Source organism: Pseudopodoces humilis, chromosome 6 (assembly GCF_049639895.1).
Source record: "Pseudopodoces humilis isolate 2021_Gansu_Grassland_sample_001 chromosome 6, ASM4963989v1, whole genome shotgun sequence".
In the NCBI taxonomy this organism is placed as follows: domain Eukaryota; kingdom Metazoa; phylum Chordata; class Aves; order Passeriformes; family Paridae; genus Pseudopodoces; species Pseudopodoces humilis.
In genome coordinates, this window is record NC_142205.1 from 8,006,640 (window position 1) to 8,026,566 (window position 19,927).

Sequence of the window (19,927 nt, forward strand, 5' to 3'; positions counted from 1 at the left end):
TTGGTTGCTGCTGAGCAGGGCTGGCACAGCATCAGTGCTGTCTCAACATTCCCCCATCAACGGGCTGGGAGTGGGCAAGATCCTGAGAGGGGACACAACTTACCAAAGGTATATTCTAGACCATATGACGTCAGCTCAGATATAAAGCCAAGGAAAGGAGGAGGATGAAGTATATTCATTATTTACAATGTTTGCCTTCCAGAGCAACCTCCACACCTGCTGAAGCCCTGCTTCCCAGGAAGTGGCTGAACATCGCTTGATGATGGGGAGTAGAGAATAAACCTTTCTTTTTCCTTTGCTTGTGCACGCACAAACTTTTGCTGCTGCCTTAGTAAACTGCCTTATCTCAATCTACAAGCTGTCCCCATTTTCCCCTTAGCTTTTAACAATTACAATTGTTAGCAACGTGTCATAGAGATTCATTCAAGAGTGTAGTAACTAATATATCTCAGCAAAGAGAACAATGGATCCAGAAGTCAGTCTCTTTTTTGGCAGTTCAGTAAATATGATCAAGGACACTTGCCAATGTCTACATTTAATTCACAAACTCAAACCCCAATTGCTCTGCTAGTCAGTTTGACCACTGCTGCCCACCACTTCTATTCATCCTAATTAAAGGGTCATTCAAGGATTTTCTTAAAGCAAAAGCTTAAAAGGAACAAGTTCCGCCACATTTAAACCTTTTTATTTGCTATTTGGCTTTACGCAAAATAAGGAAAAAATTTACAACCCAACCTTGCTTATTTATTATTATCTTAAAAACATGTCAAGGCAGAAGGTTGGCTTCAGCCACCTGTTGAAACACTTTACACTGGAGTGCAGATTCAGCATTTGCCTGTTCCCAAATTCTGTTTTAAAACAGACAGGAGATTACTTCCATGGACACAGCTCATCAGCATCCAGCCCTGTGCCTGGCATCTCATCTGAAGAACAATAAATTAACACTAAATTATCAAAACCAACAGAAAAATAATGGAGAGATTAGGTTTCAAAATGATACTTTTATTGTAACTAAACAAAGGACACAAGCTCCAATTAAAATAAAAATTTTACACTGAGTTATGGCAAACACAGGACCAGTATGCTCAGAGCACAGACAAATGATTTTCAACTTAAATTTATAATACAGGTTGAAATTAATCAACTGAAAAGCAAAACTTGGAATACATACAAATAACAGAATGTGGGATTATTCTTTTGATTAAGTATACCCAATTATTTGATAGTAACAATTTAAAAGTATTTAAATACATGCTGAAGTAGCTAAAGTTAAAATTATTAGCAATGTATGCAGATATAAAGTTGAAAGAAGTATTTTGGAGTTGTATAAAAGATATAACTTTTTCCCCCAGACAAAGCCTACTCAAGTGTAAGGTACTATCCTGGCAAGAGACTGTTCTCTACCTACATGCAGTCCTGCTGACAAACTCCATCTGAACCAGCTTTCTGGCACTTAACCTGCAGGCAGATCAATTCTTACAGCATGTAGTCAGTGATGAAAATCTCTGTGAAAACCATCTTTTGAGCAAAGATGAAACAGAAACAAGTTTTTCAATAAAATAGGTCCTATAACACACTTGTTTTAAAGGGGGAAAATAAATCACATCCTACTCTACTTCTCTTCCCTGTGCTAAATGGATTGTTTAAAAAGCTTTTTGTGTGTTTTACATTTTCCCCCTGAATAGTTTAGTCAAAATCTTATTTGAATCTGCAACAACCCCATCAATGGTCTTACCAATCACCTAAGTCTGAGCTCAGAGGCTTTGCCTGTGTAAGTCACAAAGTCATTGAAATCTCACATATCCTTTAAATTATTTAAAGAAATATTTACATCTCCTGATTAAATATTCACTCAGGAATAAGTTCTATCCAGTTAATGTACACTTGAAAGTCATCCTTTCTCTGAATTTCAAAACAGCTTCTGGTTTTTTGGTCAACACCAAAGGTAACCAAGCACATTATCTGGAGCTATTCTGCTCTGATGCAGTTGCCTGTACCACTGGGACAGAGCTGCTTGGGAGGTTCAAAGCTCGGTAAAAGTTTATCACCGAGGGCTTCCTAATCTTTTAAAGCTTGCAGAACATGTGTTGTTCAAGTCTGGTGTCATGGGCTTGGCCTGCTTTCAACAGAAGGAAGGTATTCCCCATGAAAGTCCTTTCCATGGTTGGTGTGCATGTTCTGTGATTGCTTTAGGTCACAGCAGAAAGCTGCCATTTAAATAAATTTTATGTTATCTGTAGATTTCACAATATGCCAAATTTCATGCAATCCAAATGTATCACAATTACTTTAATTACAATATTCTTCATAAAATAAAAAAAAACAGCTATTTTTGGCTCCCTTCTTACTTAATCCACAGAAAATGTAAGTGAACAGTAAACACAGAACAACAGCAAAGTGTTTTAAACTCCCAAATACTGCATCAGCCAATTTACCTTCAGGACAGTTAAAGCTCTGTAAAACTTTAATCAATAAATATTTGAAAACAGCTTTTTCTGCTACTTCCCTGGTTTAAATCTGCATGCATTCAAGTGAATACAATTCTTAGGTTTTTGATATTCCATGAAAGGTAGCAGGCAATTTTAGAGTATCTTTACCACGTTTCAGGAATGTCAAGTAATATTCTTATACATTGTTTTAATATTGAAAATATGCCACTGTAAAAATTTAGCGTACTTCAAAGCCCATAAATTCTAGCTGTAAATTATAAAATGGAAAATTAGTTTCTAGACAGTATTTTTTTGATATCAGTATTATTCTTGGATTTACATCTAACACAAGCATTGGCCTAAAAAAAAGCACCTAGTGAAGTTGGATCTTCAAAAATCTGCAAAGTGACTTCCATGCTGAAATCTCCAAGGTAATCTCGATTTATGAGGGATAAATTTGTTTCGGGATACCTGAACCATAAGATTGTACTGATTTGAAATTTCAGCTTCACCACAGCAATTTCACACTTCAGATACAATTACAGTAATTCTCAGGAGGATCTTGCTGTAATCAGCTTTCTTTGCAAACTGTACAGAATATGAACTCAATAGTTGAACTACACACTGACTTTTTCTAGAACTGTACATCTCACTGTACATATTGCTTTGGAAACAACTAAATACAATGGTCCATATCATGCAAGCCATGAGACTGTCAAAACTTTTGTTCCACTAACTTCAAATAAATTTGTACAAATAATTTAGCCAATCTAGATAAATACTGCACATGAAATTATGCTGAAATATACTTGGGAGTTGATATTTTCTACAAAAATATGCTACTATGACTAAAAGCATTAAGTACTAACTGCCCACCTCAATATCACCATGTACAGTGCCATCGTCAGATGTGCTCTCTATAATGTACACAAAATCAAGAATGGTCGTACATTTTATAATACTGGGTGTAAAATAAAAACAGAATAAAAACCCCAAACCTCAACCCTGCTGGTTCAAGCTGCACTACATGTGTTTTATAATAAATTTTAAGAGAAGTGTAAAATTTAGGGTACCATGAATTATGGAACATCCCAGAGTTAGTATTTGAAAACTTTAAAATTTGCTACTAAGAAGAAATATGAGAAAACCTTGACCTACTGCCAGTATGTAGTCACACATATAAAGATATTGACTATAAGCAATTAGAAAACCAATAATGTAATCAAAGCACTGGCAATACCAGAAATTACTTGTTGACTGCACAGTAAGCAAAGCCATGAGATGAACACATTTATGTACTCTGACTATACTTGGTTAATGACTTTATACCTGAGATGAAAATTAAGAGGTAAGAGAACTAGTTACAGTGTAAGTAATTATCCGATGAAAAACAAGCACATGAAGATAGCTACATTTTTTAAATATATGCAAAAAGATCACAACTGACATTTTCCCCTTTTGATTATTTTCATTCTGCTATTCAGACAAACAATTTAACTTACTTTACCATGTGACAGATTGTGTTCTGAAACTATTTTAAAGGCTCCTGTGATTCCAACGCTTTAATAATTCATGGAGTTTTGAGTAGAAGCAACATACTCTACTCTCTAGTCCTATGAAATTTAAGGCACCCATAAGTAGCAAACTTCATGCCAAGTTTCCATTCTAGGGAAAAATAAATCTGATTTTTCCCTTCAACAGAAAATAGTAATAACCATGAATTCATAGAAGTGATCAGAATGCCACATTCTCTGTCAGTGAGGCAACAGCTTAGTGATATTTAGCCTAAAACCCCTTAAATCTATACAGCTACTACTAAAGCCATGGAATATACACGAGCAGATTAGAAAACATGTAATATTGTGATGGAACAGAAAGCTTCTGAAAAAGCCAAAAGGTAGAAGCAGAGCAAGGTTGGGCCCCGTGTAACAATGGAAGAAAATAAATGGGAAACATTTCTCCATGATAGATACACTTAATTTATACAGCAAAAATCCAAGTTTAATGGATCACTGTACCACAACAATGAGTGCAAATACATATTTTTGTGGGCAGGAGCACTGCTAAAGAAGCATATTCTGTTTTCATCAGTATGGAATGACACTAAATCACTTCTTTGACGAACGGAAATTTCATTCCATATGTCAGAAAACATGTCTAAGATTTATTACCAGAATCAGCTCAAAACACTTCCCAAAATCACAAAGCTCAAGTAATATGTAGCCATTAGACACAGAAAGATATACAAGATTTTGATTACAACTGCAATTAGCTTCAGATTCTGAAGCTTAATTCTTTGCTTCTGCAGCTTCCTTATCTTGCTTTTCCTTTGCTTTCTCTTTTTCCTCCAGTTTTTCTTCTTTTTGAAGCAGTGACATAATCTCAGCAACCTGGCTGGTGCCAATATCAATATCTTCTTTGTCAATCAATTCTACAACCTACATGAACATAAAATGAAATTGAGAGTGCATTTAGTTTTTACATGATGGAGGCATTTTCCCATAATAAATTTTGTTAAGACAACAAAAGTATTCAGTTCTCATATTCAAGAAAACAGCATTTTTTTTCTTACATGGAAGACTAATTCAAAGTACAACCAGTACCTCAGACACATCCAGAGTATTACAAAAAAGCTAAAATGTAAACTAAAAGACTTAGAACTTTTGACTTTTGTGTGTGCAGCACACAAAGACATTTTAAAGCATTAATAAAACAGATCCATTTACTTTATCTGTTTCAATGGAAAACTGAGATTCAGTACCTGTTGAAAAAGTATTTAAGACAGTAATTTATAGGCTTAATTTTATTTTCATTTTATTTAAAAAGACCTACTGTACTAGACAGACATAAATTTAGAAAAACTTGAAAGTAAAGGGGGTGGGCCTTTCAGATCGCAAATGAAAAAAATAATCTAGTAAATGATTCCAACTTCCTTTAAATAGCTTTTTTTGTACAAATGTATTCTTGGCATATCTCCTCAAGTTCCTAGAATTATTCTGCAATATATGCAGAATTTACAAGTACATTTTATCTGTGTTGCTAAATGTGCAACGGCTGTTTAGAGCAAGAGGGAAGATAATCACCACTGGGGCAGTAGAAAGGAAAAATGTGTTTCAAAAGACAGATACTGTATTTTCTAGCTGGCCATAGTTTAAATGCTATTTCTGTATCGAGTAGCAGAATGACTTGTGGGAAGAAAGTTTCAGGACAAATCTAAATTTGCCAAGTGAAAAATAAACAAGAAAATGAAGGTGAAAGGCACAGAAAACCTGAGAATGTCCAGCAATATGAGACAACAGGACAAATCAGGCAACAAACACAACTCATTTACAGTAGACTTAAAGACCACCAACTGGTGGTCTGTTGTCTTTCAAGCACAGGAAACATAGATCTCAATGAAACATCAAAAGCATACAAGTAGGCAAGAGAAGCTACTATCTTCTACTGATATGAAATATATCTATGGATGTTATGTCAACACTTTGGCTAACAGTAGTAGTTCTACTCCCTCCCATTTGTAAGTAATAACAAATTTAGGTTATTTTACAGAATTTTAGAGAGACCTCCAGGAACACCAACAGCTTTAAAGGTAATGTAATGGACATGGATTTCCACCCACCACCCCTCCAAAAAACAGTCATATAGATTCTCAAGATGCTGTTCTATAAGATCTATTTACAACACATACCAAAAACCTCACTGGCATCAAGTACAGATTCTTGCAAAAGACTGCACTAAGAATTTATGCTCAAACAGGTTCCATGTTTGAAGGACAGTTAGCCTTACTTTCTTTAAGAAGTCCAGACACTTACCTTAACAACATTATCTATATCAACTTGGCCATCCTTGTTTTCATCTAGTGCCTCTGCAATCCTTGTTAGCTTCTCCTCTGGAATCTTCTGAATTTGTTTCATTGCATTAATTAGCTCAGCAATGCTGATGAGATTCTTCCTGAAGAGAAAGCACAAACTCTACATGACAAGCTGTTACTCCAAAGGAATAAAGTTGACAAAAGGCAGTACTGGAAGTTACTACACTGCAGGATGCTTGTAAAATTATTAATTATTTATTTATAATCCTGAACAGAATGCAAAAAATACAAAAATAAGTTACTGATCAGCAAGCAGATTTTTATCTTACCATCAAATGTCGTGCTTCAGTTTCTGTATGTTTTATTGAAAGAATACAAGTACCCAGAAACATTTGAAATACAGTTTTCTATGCTTCACAGACTGTGTATCTAATGCCCTTTGTCCCCTCACTCCCCATTTACCAAAGATACAGTGCCATGTTTCTGGCACCCTTTTATATTTAGAGGCTGACTGACAGAAAATCAATGAGTCACAGGAAAACAAAAGCTGAGAACTAATCACTTGAGCAGTTGAGCTGTTTTGTTAAATCAGCTCCATTTCCTCTGTCAAGGACCAGACTCTAAGGAAGGAAGGACTAGCAGGTTTCAGATGTTGCTTTCTGCACACTGATCTCATGAAGTTCAAGCTGTCTGTCTGCTGCAACCTAAAGCCCTTGCTTGCCTATGTATTTTGCTTGTTTGAAGAAACATCTTCCAGCACAGATCCAGCTGAAATGCAGGAGACAGTGAAGCCAATAAATACTAAACAGAAGGGCTTTATCAGTGTAGTCCCAGCTCCTCTGGGTGCAGACAGACTTTTATGCAAGGACCATTTCTCAAGCCACCACTAAATGTCCTGGACATGGCTTGATAATGACTGCACCATCCTGAAGGTTAAAAGACAAGCCTTTGACAATTAAGCAATATTTAAACTAATAATTTTCAGTCATCCACAATCACCTACAAAATTATCCAGAAAACCATCCATTACAAAGTATAATTACATTCAGTATAAGCAGATTCTAAATTGTATTGTTAGTTTACAAATTCAGATGGTTTTGATCAACAACTTCTCTGTAGCACCATTCATATGACTGCCTTAATGCCATTACTCAAAATCTGCAACAAATTACTGTTTGCCCTGGGGACTGGAAAACACAGAGCTCAGAAGCAACAAAAGCAGAATCCCTATTTCTGTTTAGTTATGCGCTTTGGGAGCTGGGATACTCTCTTAATAAATCACACAAAATGGTGCAAGCATAAACCAGATTAATACAGCATTCATGATCACAAACCATGAGAGTCCGTGTCACAGTTTCCAGCTATTTCAGTGTGTGTAACAAGCAGTATATGACCATTTAACATAACATTGCCTGAAAGACTCTCCAATAGTATTAAGACCTGGATAAGCATTGATAAATGAATTTTTTAATGAAACTATCAGGAAAAATCTTTCTTGGAAAATCTGTGTGTTAAAAAAATGAAATTAAGTAAATCTTTTGGAAAGGGAGCATATAAAATGATCTCACTTCCATTAGACACATTTCCCCACCTGGCACCAGACACTACAAACCCTTGCAATTTCTTTCCTGAGACCTTTATTACTAAATAACAACAAATATGGACATGCTCACACACTGTTGTGCACCTTTTCAGTCAATGGCACTGAGCAAAATTACTGTGTGAGGAGCATGACTAAGGGGATGATTTCACCTGTAATCCTGTTAGAGGCATGGTAACACTCTAATCAACACTGACTTTCAGAACACCCTCACAACCTGGGGAATTATACATCCCTTTTTCCTTTATCAGTTCAAACATATTCAGCCTTAGAAGAGAGAAAATCTGCAGCACAATTTTGTTAACTTCATTTTTTAAAATCAATTATCTCAATATTCTAAACAAGTAATTCACTAATTCTTTTCTAACCACACATCAGACAAAAGCAAGAGTGAAGGTGAACAGCCAGAGACACATCCAGTGCTCCCAGGTCACTTACCCAGCAGGAGTATCTTCACCATCCAGCTTTGCGTCTGCTGTCTTTTGACTTGTTTCTAATTCCACAATAATTTTGTCTATCTGACCAATCATTCGGTTCACTCTCTTTGTCAGTCGCTTGCTCGCCTTTGACTCTTCCACTGCCTCTTCCTCACCAGTTTTAGAAAGCTCCTTTATCTCTTGCAAATCCTAAAAGAAATGGTCAAGAAAGAGAAAAGCTTTTGCTGGTGTGAATTCACAACAACAGACACTACTGACCTCAACCAGCATTTCAAGACAGGAGCCATTTATAGATGAAATACAAGTGTAGAGACTTACAAAGCCAGATGGAATTAGAACAATGAATTCTAACACTGCTGCCTTTTTTGTACACCCCTTAAATGTTGTTTTCCACACCTTTCATAAGACTGGATAAGGTTCATTTTACTTATCTTGGAAGTTCCAGTAATCAGTGTCAGTAATACTGACATCTACACTTGCTAAGAAAGAACTGCAGCATGCAGCAGTCAGTCAGATCCTGTTACCTCAGTCACTCTGGAACAAGAGCAGCAGCAGGAATCTTATCTGCTAAGAACTGCTCCAGGGATAACAATTAGGCTTTGAACATGTTACACAAATGAGGCTCTGCAATGTCACATATGAAGTTCATTCACTCAGCTTCCAACTTCAGAGTAACAGATGACCAAGAAAGGTAATCTTTAAATTTGTGGATCATTTCTGCTAAAAATAAACATAAACTGAAAACAAAATTCTGTGCCCCATTCTTCACCTCATTATACTCCTGGATATCATCCTTCAATTCCTCAAGCTCCTCCTTTTCCTTTGTAAGTGATTTTTTCTGTTCCTGTAGCTTGTTGCAAGCATCACTCAGCACATCAATCTCCTCTTTGGTGATTTCCTCACCCTGTACAGAAAATATACACAAATTAGTGAAAGGCATATTTGTGATCTTACTGCAAGATTTTTAGTCCTCTAGCAGAAAAGAGAAACTCAAGATTCTTTTTACATATCTGGAATCACTATTATCATATAGTGATTTTGAGGCTAATGCAAAGATTTTAAATAGTAAGGGAGTTGATTTGCTATGGTAAATAGTTTTTTGAAGTGTGCCAGTAGTAAGTTCAGTTAATGTGATTGATTATGTGAGTTTGAAATTCCATAACTGATCACCTCATTTAAGAATGTTTAACTTCATTCTTGGGTTAGGCAATTAAAACAACTGAGAAACAATGTAAGGAAAAAGATAAATTACACAAAAAAAAATGTTAGTTTGGAAAGTTGGGCTGTAGAAAAGTTATCTCCAATAACATATGTGAGAATGAGGATGAACATCCATAGTTTGTGAAGTACACTTGTCTCTTGAAAAGCTGGGAATAAAATATGCACAGGCCCATTCTATCTAGAGACAGTGCAAGAGCCCCCCAAAACAGGCATATTAATTTCAAAATTGCAGATAGATAAAGGAGATGCTCTGAGACGTTTTGTGCTGACTTCAGCTTCTGCATTGGTGAATTTTCAATCCACTAAGTAGTTACTTTTAACAGAGAACGTGATGAGAAGTTTAAAAGTTAAGGGGCAGACAAGCAATTTATCATGGTTCTCACATAAATGCTCTGAATCTTTACATTCAAAAGTATGAAAACATGTGGTGATCCAGATTACCTTAATGCCTTCCAGCACTGGTGCTGTATCTATCAGTGCCTCTGAGTGCACTGCTGCACCTGCCTGTGCCAGTTCTGGTTCAGTATCCATCACCACCTGTCTTTTTTTAGCTTGCAGAACAGTTGCTTCAAGATCTGCTGCTGGTTCCACCGCTTTCTAAATTTAAAACACCTCATTAGGTTGAATTTAAAATCCAAAACATTAGCTGTATTAGCATCAGTAAAGAATGACTTGTCAAAATAGAAATAGTTGCTGAAGTAGACACACACATTTTTATGAGAAAAGGTTAAAAAACTGCAATGTATTGAGTGGTTTTACATTAACATACTTGTACTTAAAGAACTACTTCTGTGAGCTCCTGAGGCTTAATTCACTAAAAAAGCAGGCTAGCAGCTCTTATAGTCAAATATTATACCACAACATTATCAAGTTAATGACAAATATAATGAGCCAAAGGTAAGAACATTTAAAATATGGGGTGCAGAAAATAAAAAAAAATAAAATTAAACAAAACCACTACCCTCACTACAGAAAAAGAAGTCTTCTCTTACCGCACTAATTAAGAAGGAAGAGAAATCAAAGATAAGTAAGACTGAGACTAAACATTTTATATTAAACTCTTGTGTTGCAGTAAGTTTAAATATTCTCCTACATCTTCCATACGTGGATCTAAAGTCCAGTTTCTTGGACACAATAACAGAGCAGAGGCAATAACTCGTAACACGCTCATTTTCAAATCACTTGACATTTACTTCTCAATAGTTCTCAGCAGAACTTACCACGGCTGCAACTTCAAGGGTTTCTTTGGCTTTCTCTGCAGCTTCAGACATTTTCTTTTCCTCATTTTCTTTTCTGATGGCTTCCTCTTCCTGAAGTGTTGCTTCCAGCCGTACTTTGTTATCTATTTTTTCACCTTCAACTTCTGCCACTTTCACTTGAGCCTCTTTGGCCTAAAAATAACAAAAGTAGTCTAATAGAAGTGTGTGTATATGTACATAGAGATATGGCTGTATAATTTAAGCTTAGATATCCTGATTGAGATACTCATTAGATTGCTAGTGAATAAAGTCAAAGCCCCCAAATGTTACCCCATTTTTGCATTTCTCAAAGATGACTCTCTAGGGAAAGTTTTCAGGGGTTTTGGTGGAAACATGAACTTTTCACCCTGAAATCATACATGTTCTTCATTCTCTTCCTCTCAAGACTACCAACAATCTACTCTGTAAATTTGTCTCACTACATAACATCATGTATTTTCAAGTATTAATGTCTTTATATGGCCCAAAGCATTCACTGTTTTTTTGTAAGTGAAAGGTGTATTCTAAATCTTCTTATGCTATTACTGTCTGCTGTCATGTAATCCAATACTGCCCTGTATTTGCTTAATCTTCATACCTCTCCATGTACAACACAACTTCTGCGTTTGAATGTCACTCAAATAAACCTATCTATGATTTACTAAAATAGATAGGAACTGAGAAGAACATCTACTTGTCTGGATGGATTTTCAGTCGTGACACTGAAAGTTAATTATCCACTATGTCCATCAATACTTACAGCACTGTCTGGTAGTGTCTGAAGGGTTGTTTTGAGCTGATCAGCTGGAGAAAGGGTATCTGGAAGATACATTGCTCTGGATAAAATAAGCAACGAAGTAGGAATTTCCTGGTTCAGGTGCAGATCTAACCACTGTAAGTGAAATACAAAAAAACAGGTCTTCAATTTCAGGATATTTTATTCTTTTTTACAGATAAAATCAAGCAAAAGTAAATACAATTTTTTTACCACTACTTACCAGTCAATATCTTATGACAGGAACTACAGACTATAACCAGCTAAAAATTACAGCCATTGCAATGAAATGCAGGAAGACGTATTTTGTTTGAAGAAGTATTTCAAGAAGTATGGAATGGATATTTGAACAAGTGGTTTGTTTCACATGCATCTTGAAATCACAGAACTATTTGGGTTGGGTTAAAGATCATCCATCTAGTTCCAACCCCCTGCCACAGGCAGGGATACCTTACACTAAACTGTTATTCAGAGCCCCATTCAGCCTGGCCTTCCACACCTCCAGGGGTGGGGAGTCCCCACCTCTGGGGAACCTGTGCCAGTCCCACCACCCTCACAGAAAATAATTTCTTCCTAATATCTAATCTATACCTAAACCCCTCCTTCACCTTAAGGCCATTCCCCCGTGTCCTATCACTACATATTCTTGTGAAAAGCCCCTCTCCAGCTTTCCTGTAAGCCCTCTTTAGGTACTGAAGGTGCTATAAGGTGTCCCTGGAGCCTTCTCTTTTCCAGGCTGAACAACCCCAACTGTCTCAGCCCATCTTCATAATAAAGATGCTCCAGGCCCCTCTAATCAACTGTGGCCTCCTCTAGACATGTTCCAACATACCTTCCTCTAAACCAGGCAACACCAAGAGACAACTGATCTACTTGGTGAAAACTTCCTTAGAGCAAAATAATAACTAACAAGATAAATTTTCAAAGTTGCTAACATATTTCAGATATGTTAAATTTAAGTATCTATCTGCATCATCAAAACATCACGGTCAAAAGGCAGCAACTCATAGCTAGTACATACTTACAAAGTACATGTGACAAAAACTTATTAAGAAGAAAAACTGTTCTAACCAAGCCTTTAGTGAGAACAGAATCAAAATGACTTCTTGGAATCAGGACAAAAATCAGAGCATCAGAGCTAACAACTGGAATTAGGTCTGTGTATTCAGTCTTGCAAAACCATACCTGTTTAAGCTGTTCCTTGAGACGCTCCTCTGTCACACCAAGAGCTCTCATCCCTCGGGCACGACAAGCTGCCTGGAGCTCTTTAACAGTCAGGGTATCAACTCCCTCTTCAGCAATCATCTGCACAACGGAAAGGAAATTTGACCATGTTAGAGCTCAAAAGAGAGGCACCACCAGCACTGCACAGCCACGTGTTACAACAGCCGCTAGAGGCTGCTGCGGTAACACAGAACAGCCTCAGCTGCTCCCACAGCCAGCCGACCTCCAAGCTGATATTTCTATCATCTCCCTTGCAAATTATAATTTCATAGAAACGTTTTTCTTTGTGATATAATTATTTTAATTTCAATTAATGGTAGATTAAAAAAAGGTCAGTTTTTTCTTAACAAATAAGGACACTTCAGATTTTAAGCTCTTCAAGCCTTTTTGTTCAAAGTTCTCAAAAACAAGACAATTAATACAAAAATGGAAAATGCCTAGAAAAACAAATGTACATATATCCACACACACATTTCTGTTATGTGTCAAAAATATTAACCAGTGCCTATTCAGAATGACTTACTTTGTCATCTGCTTTTATGCTCCTCAACCTCATTGTCAGCTGGAAGCGGAGAAAGTTATTTGTCCCAATTGACTGAAGTTCCAACAATTTACAAAGTGCCACCAGCTGAGGCCTGGTCAGATTGTCCAGCGTCAACTCATCTTCAAATAGTTTAGAGAACCTTAAGATCTCCTCATTACTGGGTCTTTCACCAGTTTCCCTGATCTGTAGAAAAAAAACAAACAGACACAAAGCTTTTCAAAGCAAATGTTATGGTTGGGCATTATTTTGAATAAAAGCACTCTCCTTGTTTGTCAAGCACTTTGCAACAATGTTGGGATAAGAAACAGCACACAAGGAAAAATGAAAGAAGTTTTTAAAAAAACAAACAACTTACTTAGGCAAGAGAATTGATGGTGCTGACAATTTCCAACAACTTAAGATCAAAGTAACAAAACAAAAATTAGATGCACTAAGGAGTACGCAGGTCTAGCTGAATTGCACTGCCATGAGATACTTAAAGAGTATATACACCTTTGTGTTCGTAAATAGTTGCTACAGGAGTCACGCTGGCAGTTATTTGTTCTGGTACTGTAATTACTAAACACAGAAACACGTAAGATAAAGATAGGAAGATAAAGTAAGAAGTTCACCCAATGGCAAAAATTTTGCAACATTGGTGTTCCCATGAAATGCAGATTAGGACACTTAACTACCTACTTCTCTCCATGACCACATCTATTACAATACTCTTTTGCTTTCAGTTTCTAAATGTTCTGCAGCACCTCAGTGCAAATGTTTTTGTACTTGAAGTAATTCCAATGTATAAAGCACTGTTTGGGAAAGGACTTTGCATCCTTGTGATGGCGGTTCTATGTAACTGCTTGTACAAATGCAAAGTTAAGTTTTTCAGTGATGTGCTGCCAAAGAATTCCCAGTCATTAAATCCAATTACTGGAAACCGAAATAACAGTTCAAAGAAGTAGGAGAAAAATTCCCTAGTCTCATCAGGTCACAGTAAAGTATTATCACCTGTATAGATGTTGATTTTTCTGTTTTAAGTATGGCACCAAAAGCTTACTAATGACATCACTGCATCAAAAATCTCCAGAACTTACAATTAAGTACTCCCAGTCCCTTAACAACTTTGGTCTAATCATAGATATTAAAAAAACCACACCTTTTTTGATACCTCTACTTTTTTTAAAATCCTGTAAAGAAAACATAAAACTAGGTGACATCAAGTACAGTTTGAAATCCTAACATTACTTGTACTGCCTGATTTAGCATGCCTACCTGTTTTACCTGCAAACTCAAATATTTTAGTGAACTGAGTACAGGAAAAGGTAAAAATCAGGAGACACGATGGCCCTGAGCCCATTAACCTCCAGGATACTTTTGTAGCGGAGAAATCATCTTGAAGAAAGAAAGGTCAAACGCCTTGTTGTTCCACTTTGCCAGTGCCTTCACCACAGGAGCCAAAAAGGCACCTCAAAAACACAGGAAGTATTTTCTCTCTTGTTTAAATATGAATTTTGACAGAGTCAAGCATGTGTTTAATGAAAGTCCAAACTGAAGCTTTCTAGTACATGACCAGCTACAAAGCAAGAGACAAATTCTGGAATTACGCAGCAGACATGTTAAGCCTGCAATCAATGGTTCTGGCAGCATCAAATCAGCTTCTGTACAGAATCTTTACATAAGCTGCTGTAAAAGAATAGCAAAAAGGTGGGAAACATTCAAGCTGCTTCTTGCTCTGACATTTATTATCCGGTACAGTGAAATGAGATCAATGAAGTTTGTCTCTATGGCACAAATGAGAAATATAAAGCTGTAAAAAGCACACCCACACATATGACATGCAGGCTTGAAACTTCTTTTTTAGTCATCAGAGGAACTTGGAACTTCCTCCAGCAAATGTAGAGTGAAACATCATTTATTTCCATGGAAATTAACGGCCAAATGTAAATTCTCAGTAGCAGCTCTTTCAGAAGAAAATGAAATGTTCCGAACATGAAGCATGGCAGTGGCAAGTTCCCAGAGCCTGCAGGGCAGTGCCTCAGCCACTAACTGCTGTAACTAACCACTTACAATGTTCTGCACATTCAAATGAACAGAAACAGATGACTGCATAGAGGCTTCAAAGTACAGACTTTGCAAGAAGTTACTGACTGGCAAAATTTGCCACTATGATTATGTGAGGTGATCTACGTGGCACTATCAACATCATCTTAGCACCCCACATTTTAATCTTAGCTCTGACATGCAGGAAAACCTTAAGCTATCTGACAGGGCTTATAAAGATCATATCTGAAACCCCTGGGCTTATGTGCCTTTTTCTGTACAAATACACATTCTCTCCAAAGGAGGGGACCACTGCCTTTTTTTCAAAGCACCTGGTGATGCTGTTGGCTCCACCTCTTATTCAACAGCCCCACAATTAAGAGAAATCAGACATAAATACTGTCCTGAGAAGACTTAAGGCATTTTTCATCTCTCCAGGGAGTACTTTACTCTCATCTACAGTTTGGTGAAAGGAAATGCTGTGAAACCTAAAGGCCATTAATGTAAGAGGCAGATGTCTGACACCTAAGTCTCTCTGTCAGCAAACAACCTTTGGTTGTCACCAACCAAACTTAGAAAAATTTTGCACCAAGCACAGCAACTACATTCTAGCTAAACCTCAGGTTATACTACATTCTAGTCAATATAGCAACTGTGCACTTAAAAACTGTTTTTACAAGCAGAATTAAATTTGACCAAAAAATTTACTTTTCCCCCACTAAGTTTCAATCAGTTAATTAAGAAAGAAGTCCTCTCTTAGTTTTCATACCCCATGTTAAAAAAAAGAGGTCAAAACCTACATGAGTAACCACCGAGCACACCATGTTTCATGTTAGAGTTAACTTATTAACAAGTGAACAAGAAGAAAATGAACAGAAATATAGTGCTTTTAGAATTACAGAGTAAAAACACCAGCTAGAACACCGAAGTTAATAATAGGAAAACTTCATCACACTGACAAAAAAGAAATTTATCCTAAAAAAACTACTACATCCTGTTTCTTCAAGTCCAACAAAATAAAACTATGTGATGATTACAACAGGCAAAAAATAAACACTTATTTTTTTGTAGGAAGAAGAAATACATTTTCCAAATTTTTTACCTTTTGAAAGAATGTTGAAAAATCTTTTGTAACATTTCCCTTGGCTGCTTTATTTTTTAAGGCCATCTCCTCAATGGTGTCTTGAAGGAATTTAGCCAATTCAAGCTTTACTCTCAATTCTTTCTTCAATCTTTCCTCCTGTTAAAAAAATATTTGTTTTTAAAAGTTCCTGCCAGAAATACATGGACTAAATACCACTTCTGCCCCCAGACAAGCTATGTGCAGTAATTCTGGATTTCTACTATAATACACACATTCCAAGGGGGCATTCACTCTTCCCAAAGATCCCCAAATCACACTGAACAAGATGAAGAGCTCACTATGTGCTCTGGAAGTGAAAACTTGAGGGGCTCTTTTGGTGGGTTTTTACAAAGCTCTAACAATTCTGAGAAAACCTAACTAGAAGAAATAAAGCTTAAACAAAAAAAAAAAGTAAGAAGCTATTTAAAATATTAAGTATACATATGGAAAACTTTGTATCAAGGTTTAAGACTACAATTATTACAATGTCTATTTTAATACAACCAGAAAAATAAAAGAGCTTTATTTCTTCTTTATAGGAGTCATAGAAAATGGAAATGAGGATAGCAGAAAAGACAAGAGAGGCTTTCAACCCTGATAGCTTGGTGCCTGCACATATGAAAACCAGGATAGCACTAGTTCTTAATTATATGTTAAAAAGCAACATCTTCAAACTAAGATAAGGAAGATTAAAAGCATTACCCCAATTCTGAAAAAAAATCCAACATTTTTAGACTTTTTCTAATTTCTTTACCAAGAAATTTCTAATTTTTTAAAAAATATCACTGGATTATAAATTCAGACCTGCTTACCTTTTTAGACTTTGTCTCAAATGTAGAGGGAAGCATATTAGGGAACAACTTGAGAGCTACTGGAAGTAAAAATTCCATAAATGGGACAACAAGAAAAACCAAGAAAGGGACCAGGCGGAAAAGATCAGCACATATTCGAAGAAACTGGAAGAGAAAAAAATATACTGATAAGCTAAAATTTAAATACATATTTTAAAAATACTTGATTTGATCATCTAATTATCACTTAGGGTCACACACATACATATATATTTGCTATTAAGAAATTTTAAAATAACACAATAAGAGGATGTAACAAAGTCAGTTTTTCATGTTTTTTTTTTAAGTTGCTATATACTAGAGAGTGCTGGAGTTTCACCAGTTTTCAACACTATAGAAAGTATTTCAAAAGCCTCACTGTGTCTCAATAGGATTATTGAACAAGTATCTCATTTAAACCTCTTAAAAGCACCTGAAAACAGGAGGTGGTCATTTGTTGTCATTAAAGCTGCTTAACTTCTTTTATGCATCTTTATTTGTGCTCCACCACTTCTTACATGCATGAGCTACTATGGACTAAGTAATCAAGAATAAAATGAAAGATCCCTCCCCCTCTCCCTTATAACAATTGTAATGTACATTTAAATCCAGGGTAATGAGCCCAGCTTGGTAGGTATTTTTTTTTCAAACCACTGCTTTTCCAGAGCAGTAATCCTCTAAAGCAGGCAGTGTTCGTTACTGAATCTTGAATTGCATGAAATAAATACTGTCCTTGTGATTTCTGTACACTCACAAATATATACAATAGGCTGTACCGTCTATTATCAAATATTTCAGTAATTGTTGAAAGCTTAATAACTCGGTTTATATTGGGGAGTGAAGATCTTGCTTGACTCTACCTTGTTTTAAAAGGAAAAAACTGGTTGTTGGGAATCCCACCAGTTCCTAAGTCAGAGGTACACGCTGGTACTCTACTGCCACAGCACTGTCATTCCACATCAAAATTTGATAAACACAGCTGTGAGTGGCAAAAACTGGCAACATAAATGCTATTAAAAAGTAAACCATGCTCCCCACTCCAGCCCCTCCCCACAGTCCATGGCCATCAAGGGGAAGAGCAACAACAGCCGGCACAGATCCTATGTCTTGAGGACTGATTTGCTAGAATACAAAAACCTGTAAAACTTCAATCATAATTTTTTTACCATAAAACCAGCCAAAATCTTAAGCACTACTGTATGTGAAATGCACACGCTCTACAGATTCAAAGTTTGGCATTTTTGTTTGTATATAAAAAATTCAGTTTCCCAGAAGGGATGCTTTGGTCCATTGTTCACAGGCTCAAGGATTTTTCCATTCATTCCAACAACAGAAGGCAAATGACTACCATGGAGTTTAAAAAAAAAAAAAAAAAAGTAAGAAAGTTTGGAAGAAAATGTTAAAACTCAGAAAGGACTCAGGAAGGTACATTTTCCCTAAAAAAACCAACAAAACAAAAACAACCCACCTCAAAATTTCTATAGAGTACAGAGTTCCTATTTTTCCCCAGTCTCTATTCTCAGAGAGTGCATGCAAGTATTTCTACAAAATCCATACCTAAGGAAGCAGTTTTACCACCAGGTTAAACCAACCTAATGCTAACCTGAGACAAGGTATAAAAAGCCATGAAGGTGCACTGGCAGTCACACCACTGTTCCAGCTAAAACTGGATAATAAATACATAAATACATACAAGGACAAGGGAAAAAGTGTTAGTACAAACCAAGCGGGGGTGAGGCGGGAAGACTTGATTTAAGCACCAAGCTTTTCACAGCAGCTCTGTCCTGGATTGGCTTTCACAAATCATGGAACTGCACCCTCGGCTAACTCAAGGAAAACAGCTTTTATGCAGGAACCTAATACAATGGTGTATGATTACACACACAGTATTTGGCAGTACAGCACGAGAACCTTGTGACTACTCTGTATGTGCTGCCACAGCTCGTGAGTTTCCCTCCTCTGCAGGGAAGAGTTTGTAAAGCTGGAGGACTTGCCACAAACTCCATTGTGTTTGCCACCTCACTGCCACATCCTGAACCACCCTGCTGCAGGAGCCAGCACTAGAGCAGTTAGTTTTTGAAAAGTCAGTATCATGTTTTACTTCTTCCTTACTTCCTTTACTTCTTCTCTCCTAATTGTAGGTATGTGACCATGCTGAATCCAAACCCTGCCAGCAATTGTACAAGAAGAATATTGGAATTGATTTTTAATTTCCATAAGCAATAGTCCCTTTGCATTTGCCATGCTGCAATTGCTTGTTCATGTGGTTAGATTACTTGGAGATCTTTCCATTATTGCCTCCAAAGAGGAAGGAAAGGGCAGGCAGAAATAACTCATTTGTCAGTCTGCATGAAGATAAGATTTCTCTAGGACTGTCAGCTCATGTGCAGCTTAATACTTTTAAAGCAGTATATACTTCAATTTTTATTTTATGTTTTTTGAAGTTCAGGAGGTAATTCAGCACCAAAATGTTAAGACTACTTTAAATCAGTCGGTATACTACAATTTAAGGTTGAACTCATAAAAAAATGAGCAGTGTTGAAACAAACTTGAAAAAAGATTTTAAAAAACCCTAAAAGGGTTTTGTTCATCTGCAGGCTGGTTAGGTTTTCAGTGACCTCAGGTTCTGAGCCTACCATGCCCTCAAATCCAGAGACAGGACATTCTCTTCCT

General features: G+C 36.6%; 1 protein-coding gene across 1 annotated transcript in view; it reads right to left on the reverse strand.

Moving 5' to 3' along the window:
- Positions 1 to 981: 981 nt before the first annotated feature.
- The window catches only part of LETM1 (leucine zipper and EF-hand containing transmembrane protein 1), a 28,622-nt gene continuing 9,676 nt past the window's right edge, over positions 982 to 19,927 (reverse strand). Inside the window, exons 4-14 of the mRNA XM_005517900.3 lie at positions 17,237 to 17,380; positions 16,404 to 16,541; positions 13,259 to 13,462; positions 12,697 to 12,816; positions 11,497 to 11,628; positions 10,719 to 10,889; positions 9,940 to 10,095; positions 9,047 to 9,181; positions 8,279 to 8,466; positions 6,242 to 6,380; positions 982 to 4,867 (exon numbers count right to left, since the gene is read on the reverse strand). Coding sequence (XP_005517957.3) covers positions 4,718 to 4,867; positions 6,242 to 6,380; positions 8,279 to 8,466; positions 9,047 to 9,181; positions 9,940 to 10,095; positions 10,719 to 10,889; positions 11,497 to 11,628; positions 12,697 to 12,816; positions 13,259 to 13,462; positions 16,404 to 16,541; positions 17,237 to 17,380 — 1,677 coding nt within the window. The 3' untranslated portion in view covers positions 982 to 4,717. The remainder of the gene's footprint in view (positions 4,868 to 6,241; positions 6,381 to 8,278; positions 8,467 to 9,046; positions 9,182 to 9,939; positions 10,096 to 10,718; positions 10,890 to 11,496; positions 11,629 to 12,696; positions 12,817 to 13,258; positions 13,463 to 16,403; positions 16,542 to 17,236; positions 17,381 to 19,927) is intronic.